At 37.1% G+C, this 9,181-nt stretch overlaps 1 protein-coding gene across 1 annotated transcript in view; it reads right to left on the bottom strand.

Annotated features, from left to right (window-relative positions):
- Positions 1–8,482, bottom strand: part of LOC117423337 (COP9 signalosome complex subunit 1) — a 10,603-nt gene extending 2,121 nt beyond the window's left edge. Inside the window, 14 exon segments of the mRNA XM_058989859.1 lie at positions 198–278; positions 1,086–1,191; positions 1,646–1,740; positions 2,108–2,193; positions 2,602–2,662; positions 2,800–2,877; positions 3,583–3,718; positions 4,077–4,241; positions 4,562–4,743; positions 6,018–6,110; positions 6,599–6,722; positions 6,724–6,749; positions 6,751–6,783; positions 8,320–8,482. Of these exon segments, the coding sequence (XP_058845842.1) occupies positions 198–278; positions 1,086–1,191; positions 1,646–1,740; positions 2,108–2,193; positions 2,602–2,662; positions 2,800–2,877; positions 3,583–3,718; positions 4,077–4,241; positions 4,562–4,743; positions 6,018–6,110; positions 6,599–6,722; positions 6,724–6,749; positions 6,751–6,783; positions 8,320–8,352 (1,299 nt within the window). The 5' untranslated portion in view covers positions 8,353–8,482.
- Positions 8,483–9,181: the final 699 nt, after the last annotated feature.

The raw sequence follows: 9,181 nt of genomic DNA, 5'->3' as shown, positions 1-9,181 counted from the left end.
TGTTGTACAGTATAATGTCTCAATATCAATAAATAGTTATTTTGTATTACCTCTGCACAAACAAATTCTATAAATGCAGGGTTTTGTGAATCGGCAACAGAACATGAAGCCTTTTTACCAGAGGACTGCTACTTCTCATTACAGCCCACATGATTTTCACCTTGTTTACCATGGAGATAGTCAATTAGAAGACGTACCTGTATGAGAGCTCGGTTTCTGATCTGTGTATACAGTGTCCTTACATGCGGGGCCAGGTACATGTCTAGGAGAAGGTTATCCTAATGGAGGTTGGAAGCAGAAACACGTTTTTGACTTTAAACAAGTACAGTATTCCACATCAACAAAACGAGGTACAAGCAAGACATGACATGCAGGTATTCCCATCACCAATTACTCTGCGCTGTGGTCCACCAACAGATAAGATCTTTTGGTAAGATTTTCAGTAGCAATTTAAAAAACAAACAAACAAAAATAATTATGAGCCATGCAGGAATTGCCCGAGAGGCACTGAAAACAAACCAATTAACATTTATCAGTTTCAAGCAATACCTAAGGGGATATAAAAACAGTGAAGAGATTTGGTGAAATAAAGCAATCAAGTGAATGCAGCAGGGTATAAAGACATTTTGAAAAGGAAGTACAGGCTAAAATGGGCTTGAAAAATAGTACCGCAAAATTATTGATTGTTACGGGACATTTGATTTTATTCGGTTGATAATTACCCAAGAAATCATGTATGAGTTATTTTAACAAAAGATTCCTATTGAAGTTCTCTGAATGTAGTTTAACCTTGCAGTATGTATTAATATTTTATAAAGCAACACCACGTTGCAATAATACATATAAACAAAAAGCTTCAAATGTCATTTGCACTGAGGTTTCATTTTTCCTTCCATTTGAAGCTTCTCTTTAAGCAAGTCTGTATTACCCTTTCAGCACATCCTAGACAGTTTGTTCCCTTTATGTGCATCATCTCCCTGCGCCTGAGGTTTAATAATTATTACAATCCATTCATATTAAGGAACATAACATTTGAGTCCTATGCCCAAAACAAACTGATTTATCAGTACCATGAACCTACTCACCTTCATTTCATCCAGCATTTTCAGACAGGAAGCATACTTTGACTCATAAAACTTAAAGATAATGTCGCGGACTTGAGGCTCCAATTCCAAAAATAATTTAAAGGAGCTACAATAAGGACAGAAATGAGTTAGTAACTAACAACATAACATTTCTTAAATGATCAGGAGCTGGCAGGAATTCTTAAGCAATTAAACAGATTAAACAACAAAGAAAACGAGAATGCATGTTTTAATTGTTGCCAAATGCCTATATACACTATCCACAATGCTACAACTATGGTCCCTTAAGAACACTTAGTCCTTACCATTTAAATCTGCTTTGTTCTGCATGTATGGAATTAACCTTCATGAAATTGCAAATCCAGATATTACAGTACTTTTCCATATAAATAAATACAAGGGTTGAAATCTAGTCTTCAACTGCCATCTCCAGTGTGCACTTCCCCAGTAGGATGCATGGATAAATGGACACAGTTACATGACTGAAGTAGTTCATTGTTACTAGATAAATACAAGCTATAAATGCACTTTATTACCTTAATTGGGGGAAAAATGCCTACCTGCTAGAAATGACGTTCTTTTGCAATTCTTGCCTGTCAAATGTTGCCAGTGCGCACATTCCCCCATAAACTGCTACATTACTAGGTGAGAGAAGCTGAAAAGGTAGAATGGTCATGTTCAAATTATTTCAAAGCAAGCCATTAAGACTTTTTAAATATTTATTGGCATACATTTTAACAATTAATTTCCACAAGTTGCATTATTGATAATTCTATCAAACTTGTTTGTGTAAAAATAAAAAAAGACAGATAAATTAAGAAATTGAGATTTTTAACCCAAACAGAACAACACTATTAAGCTTCAATCATTTTACAAAACTCAGCTGCACCTGAAGGCCAGTGCACTGAAGCAGTATATGGATGTGTTTTATCTTTCTATGAATATGTCTGTTATGTGGAGGTTACCCATGTGGTTTTAATAAAACTGTGCGCTAGTTCCAGTGTTCCAGCAGCACCTCCTACCTCAGGGAAGTCGCAGTGGTCAAATGAAGCCAGCAAGAAGCACTTGGCAGCCTGTTTGTATTTTCGAGAAGCTAACTCTGCCAAGCCTAAACCCCAGAGAAATGGAACAAAGGTTGGTAGGATTTTCAAAAACATATAAAAGTAATCAACACGAACATAAAGAATACATTGGTGGTTACAAAAATACAGCCTAAATGAAACAGATCTTCATCATATTGAGTCTATTTCTTTGTAATGTGATAGACCATAGATTTGTCTCTATCATTAAACTTATTTACAGCATGTTTGTATTTAACTACTGACCAAAAACATTTTACCTAAACTGTAAATAGTAATGTATAATTACACAAAAACTACATAAGCGTCTATTTGTTTTTTTTACACATACCAGGCATGTCACAAACCTCATTAACTAAGATACAAATAAGGTTGTTGGTAAGTATGTAATGTTTTAACTGTTTGAGACTCTAAAAATAACCTCAAAGAAACATTACCTGCAGCACACTTTAGTTTGGTTAGAACTGCCTGATTTTGACTGTCTCTTTCTCCCCTTTGCTGTATGAAAAAACAAACATCCCATCACATTTACAATACAGTTAGGGTTTCTTTTTTTAAAGGACACCAGACAACGTAAACTTCTCAAAGAACTGTGTTGATAAAGATATACATTGAAACACACACTGGATACTGACCTCTGCTATCTCTGGAGTGGATTCTGCCTTGCTGACGTAGCTAAGAACGTGGGACCAGTTCTGTAGGTAAACGCTAACCTTTGATAAGGAAAATACAAAAATGGTTAAAGACTGCCCTCTATTGTTTGCATGCTTAATAATCCGAAAATTCAAAACTAAGCAATCTACATTAGCTCAGGGCAATTTCAACAGAACATTGTTAGAACATGATCCTGCTATCAAGTTTCGTAGCTAATTAATCATTTTACTTGCTACAATTTAACAGTTTTTTAAAATCCACGGAGCCATGCAAATGCCTAGGTAGTCACATGAGTCTATTATGGCTTAATGATTCAAATGCAAACTGGCTAAAATTGATTCTAAAACAAATTGACGTTAGTATTCATCCTGCTACTAGTTTAACTGCTCTCTTGAAACCTGGTATATAGAAGCACAATGGTTAGACTAGGCTGAGCAGTGTGTATAGTTATATGGTCACTGAGAGTCTTTGGTCATCTTTTGTTTCCAGAAAGCTAGTGCGCTTGTTTTTTTAAAAGTTTTGACTAAGTGATCATTCAACAGATAAGTCTGACACAAAGGGAGAGAGAAGCTCCTGGACCTCCACTTTTTCACTCAATCACATCATACAAAACAAAAGTACAAAGTACTTATTTTCACATGTCTCTCTGCATCTTGCATACCTGTCTTTAAACTTTTATTTTAAAGTGCTTTGGGATGACTAGCTAAAGCTCCCTGCTGAAATCAAACTGTACTGCATTTTACACAGAACCTCTGTAAGCATACCTTGATAACATTAAGACACATGTTGATAACGTGTTTGGCGCTGGTGCAGTAGTCTCGGGCTCGGGAGTAGCATTTCAAGGCATTGCTAAGATCACCGCAGTCTAGATAGTGATCTCCCAGGTCATCATGACCCCTCCTAGGGTTCAAGTTCACACAACAAGAGGTTAAGTTTAAAAAACAAGCAGAAATATATATATATATATATATATATATATATATTTTTTTTTTTTTTTTTTTTTTTTTTTTCTTAAAAAGAATAGTAACTGTCCAATTACAAGTAGTCTGTTGGTGAATCAAAATTACAAGGTAAACCATATGGATTTAGTCTCAACCTATATGGTTGCGTGATACAGAGTCTGAAACTGAAAACAGGGGACATTATGTAAAAGAGTAATCAGCCAGATATTAAACAAAAAATGAGTAATATTCAGTTTAACAGTTTATAGAGGCGTTTCAAATGTGCTGGCATTTAAGGAAAAATAAACATGGATTACCTGATGCTCTCTTTAATCGAGTTTCCCTTGTAGTTCTTCAGGTCTGTATCCAGTTTCTCCAGTTTTAGCAGAGCTTTTTTCCTGGTAGACTCCGCCCAGGCTGTGTCGAGAGGGGGAGGTTCGATCCCACCTTCAGGGACTGCATCTGGAACCCCCTGCACTTCCCTAAAACACAACCACAAACAAACAGGGCTGCTTCAACCGCTCACAGTTCATCACACACTCAAGTATGGCATTTCAGTCCAGCATGTTCAATTCAAGTACAACTCAAGTTCTGTAAAGTAGGGAACAGGATTTGTACTTTAAATATTATCAATGGGTTTTTACAGTGTTAAGGAATCAACTGAAAGCAAGACCTTCATAACAAATCAGGGAAAACTGACAAACTTTGCTATTTTTTTTTTTTGGAGAAATGCTTTTTGGGCAAGGTCCATGCACAAGGCATAAAGAGGATGGTGAGTTTCTGCTATGCATCGTTCATATACCTGGTTGCTCCAGTAAGCTTGCGGTGGACTTCCTCATAGACGTCAACATTGAAGGTTCTTTGGACAAATGAAAGTGCCATTTTGAGAGCTTCAACACGGAGTTGAGGGCAGTGGTCAGCAATGAACTGCAGTCTCTCAATTCTCATTAGACCACTGTAGCTGGAGGCATACTGCTCCAGATCCTGAAACAATAAAGACAACATTCTTAAAATTCAAGACAGGATTACATTATTACTGTTCAGCACTAGGTATGGACAACTCCATAAACAAATGTGCTGGTTAAAGACTGAATAACTCATTTTCTTCTGAATATCACTTTGTTTGACATAAAAACAAAACACGTGCTTGCATCATGCGGTAAGACTTGTTACGCTGCATAGCACATTAAGTCATTTCATCTTTATTAGATACATTTATTATATATCCTGTGGCCTCTAGGGTATTTCTTATTAAACACAGGTTTGACCAATTACGATTACAGTAAAGCCTGACAATGGGTTAAACTGCTACTGCATGCTATATGAGACTTATCTGCTGCTTGGTCACATGAATCATGTGGTGTAGACTTCTTAAACACAGAATGATTTCAGGTAATCCACTGGTTCTGGGCATATTGCACTGAAAATGCATTGCTTTAAAAGGGACTTTTCAAAATATAAAAACTTAGGTAAACCAAATGCCAACAGTTTAGTTGTTCTGATATGAACTGTAATACTTTCAACCTTCACCCAGGTCACCCATTAAGAAAACATCCATGAACATCCACACAAGAATCGGACTGAAGCAAGCTATAACAAACTAAATGCAGCCCCTTCAGCAGAAACTACTATATAAAAAAACACAGTTTCTGAAAAAATTGATTATTTTTACATTATAATTATCAGGCAGCGGTAATATGGAACGTTGCACAGATCAAATTGCTATTCAATGAGGAAGCAGTTCAAAATGCAAAGAAAATCGCCATCCAGGTACATTACTGCAAAATAAAAAAAATGAAGGGTGGTGGTGATGAGAGATGTAAACAACATTGAAAATAATTATGATAACACCCAAACAAAACACATTCCAGCTTTTGGCTTGTTCAAGTACAGTAATACTTGGGTCACTGTCCTATGAACTGAACAGTCAAACTAAGCACAGTTAAGATTTAATTTAATTGAAAGATCAATCTCTGCTTATTTACAGCAGCGATGGTATCATCATTGTTTTTGCCAAAAACAAGTCACCCATGGATTACTGTAAACATGGTGCCTTGTTAATCATAGTGCTCTTGTGACTCAGTGAGTAGCAACATAATGCAGTTTGAAATACCCAATACTTCATGTCAGCAGAAATGTTGTAATCACAATGTTCTTGTGCTCAGACAGGAACATAAGCCCTGCTGGTTTTCTATTTCAGTTTTCATTTTTCAGATTATAAATGTAAGCAAATATATTTTGTAAGTGAGTACACATACCAGAGTTGGATTCTCCACCACATAATTGGTATCAGGTGCATTTTGCTGGTCTTCTTGTGGGTCAGCATCTATTTGCATGGGCTCCACAGCCCCCTAATAAAAGAATAGGACATCAGCACACACAGTCATACTTTGGACCAAAATATAGATCTATTATTAGTCAATGCTGTTTATGAGTGGCAAGGTAACTAGCAGTTGAAGAAAAAAAAAACTACTTCTGAGTAACAATAATAATCTACTGCTGCTCTCTAGACCTTTACTGTTGCCTTAAGATTCGTTCAAGAATATAAGCTTTCCTTTACTCAGAGAAAACTGCTGAATTTAAACAAACTTGACTTCACGTGACAGTCCCTTAATACAAGCCTTGTCTAACAAACATATCTTGATAATGCTTAACAACTACATGCCATGTCCTGGTAACAGGATGTGGGGAGCCACGTAAACAGCAGACAGTTTGTAGTATGAAATGGTTGCATCAATTCACAACTGGGCTGTGTCAAGTGAAGGGGAACAAGAAAACAAAAATCTTCCATTTGCTATTTAAGAAAAAAACCTTCCCCTTTCCTAAAAACTACGTATACCTCAAAGAGCAGGGTGCATGCAGATAGACTGGTGCTACGAATGTAGTCTCCTAAGGTGAAGGGAAGTAGGTCTGACCTACTACAGTGGGGGGTGCAGTAAAGATCTGTCAATGATGAAGAGGCTGGAGCTATCCCTTATCCTATCCTGACTCTTCTGCACCCCCCAACCCTGACACAGAGCTCGCCTGAAAAAGGGAAATAATTTATTATCAAGTTATATAGACATCATTGCACTTTCAATGTATTCTTAACAGGCATCCACACGTTTTACAAATATACACATTACTCAATTGGTGCTTTCATTGGCAATAGTAATCCCCTCCACATCTGGAATTACCAGAGAATGCAGATCGATTTTACGAATGCTGGTACAGGAATTCCATCCATGGCTGTATGTCCTTTGCCGCTTTGAACATAGTTGTACTCTTATTGTTGCAGAATTGTGCAGTACTAAATAGATTTGACTGTGGAATTCTCCTTCTTCTACTTAAGACACTAGCCATCACCTCTTGGTTAAAGTTTGGCCAGTGAACTCAGTGACAAACCATCTTAAAACACTCAAAAGTAAACAAACCTTTTATATTTTCTTTATATTCATTTTGAAACAGAAAATGACTGCATGAGTTCAGTTCCAGTACATGAAAATGGATTCCCAGAAAACTGTTTGAGATAATAGGGATACTGCAATGGCAGATTTGGACTAAAGGTATACTTGTTCAATACCATTTAAAACATATACAGCAAAGTCCTTATGTTAATGACTCAAATGTGTACCTTTAAAAACAGGAGCACACTTGACTCGTGGTATTTAATTCAAAAGATGACCTGATAGTACTAAACATGTTGCCACAATTACCGTACCTAGGCTAATGCATTTTTTTGAAACCCATAAAAACTACTCTACACTACTCGCTCTTTAAAAAAAAACAAACAAACAAGACCAAGACAGGCACAGCTGACTCTGGTTGATCAGTTTTGTACGTACAAAACAATTCCACAATGAAAAAGATGCGTTATTGCCCATATCAACTGTAACTAAACCATATAATGAATAGATCACTTCGCGCAATAAATAACGGAAGCTACACATTAATTAGCCTATTACCACAACACGAAATACGACCCTAATGGAAAAGGTATGCTTACTACTGCAACGTGCAAGTCAAACTAATTAGCCATCTATCCTCAGGTGTCCAGGAACATAGGCCTAAATCGGAGATCATCAGAGTCACTATTAACTTTCTCTTTAGAGTAATACCGGTGCGGCAGAAATATTTAGCCTTGTGTGTGAACGTAGAAATGACAGTTATATTGTCGCTGTGTCTGTGTGAATGAGAGAACGTACACAGAGTACTAACGCCGGTATCCTACATGAAAAATAATAGGATTGATAATTGTGTCACCAGTCCTAAATCACGTTTCTATTCACATCAATACATATTTACCGATTATGTTTTAATGCCATTGATAAAATAAAACAAAAAGCACATTCGTGGTTTGAACTAAGCCCTTGGATTTGTTGTTATTACTGTGAAACCGCACTGACTGAATTGAAAGTTAGACCTGCTTATTAATTTAATGAAGGGCCTAAATGATAGAAGTGGGGTACCTTAACCCCGATAATTAAAGCGGTTACGTGCTGCACTGTGCTACCGTTGACTACCTTACCGGTCATCGTGTTAATAAAGGCGTAATAAATGTCATTTTTATAATTAATTTACCTGAAAGTTAAAGACCTGCACTGGAAGAGGCATCTCCTCCTCCTCACTCCTGAAACTACAGCGCTCACAAACACATCCGGGGCACAGCGAAGCACGGCGGATCACGTGCACGGGACGTCATCTTGTCATTGCAGACTGCAGCAGGACGGAGTCTCATCATAGGCAGTGATTCAGCGTTTCAAAGGAGGACACAGTGAAACATAGCTGACATAAAAGCATGTCACTTACTGAAACACCTCAAAAAAGTACCATAACACGACTTTATATAGCAGTTGCGCCTGTCAGAAAACGGCTGCATTAATACTTTGCTGTACTATTAAAAGTGATTGCAATACAGTATAGAAACGATCATTTAATTTGTATAGTTCTTACCTGTGTGACTACGTCCCCGTCTGTCATTTTTGTGCATGCATGATTTATTGCAGTATTTCTAAGGCTTAACGAATGGCCTACTTGTGTAAAAGCAAACTACTAAATGACTCTGCAAACTTACATCATACATGATAAGATATGGTGCATTCAGTAAATGCAGTAATGTGATATTTTGAGGTCTGATGGTCAGTCCTAGAATGGACAGTAATGTGCCCACTTATGTACATTTTGCTGTTGTACTGCACAGTACCGATAGCATTTTCTGCATGAGTACATATAGCAGGGAAAACATTTGCAGTGGTGCTTCTACTGACGTGTTATTGTAGAATGGGTCAAAATACTGTAGTATAATTGTAACGGCTTACATGAAATGCAACTGATTGACAGATGATCTATCCTATACATGCTATCAACGTCTTAAAAAAACACAGAACACCAGCAGCAGTTGGGTTCATGGAAGTGTTTCAGGCGTCTGAAATCAATTGCAGCT

Source organism: Acipenser ruthenus, chromosome 17 (assembly GCF_902713425.1).
Source record: "Acipenser ruthenus chromosome 17, fAciRut3.2 maternal haplotype, whole genome shotgun sequence".
Lineage (NCBI taxonomy): Eukaryota > Metazoa > Chordata > Actinopteri > Acipenseriformes > Acipenseridae > Acipenser > Acipenser ruthenus.
Note: the sequence above shows the minus strand (reverse complement) of the source record. Positions and strands in the feature narration are given on the sequence as shown.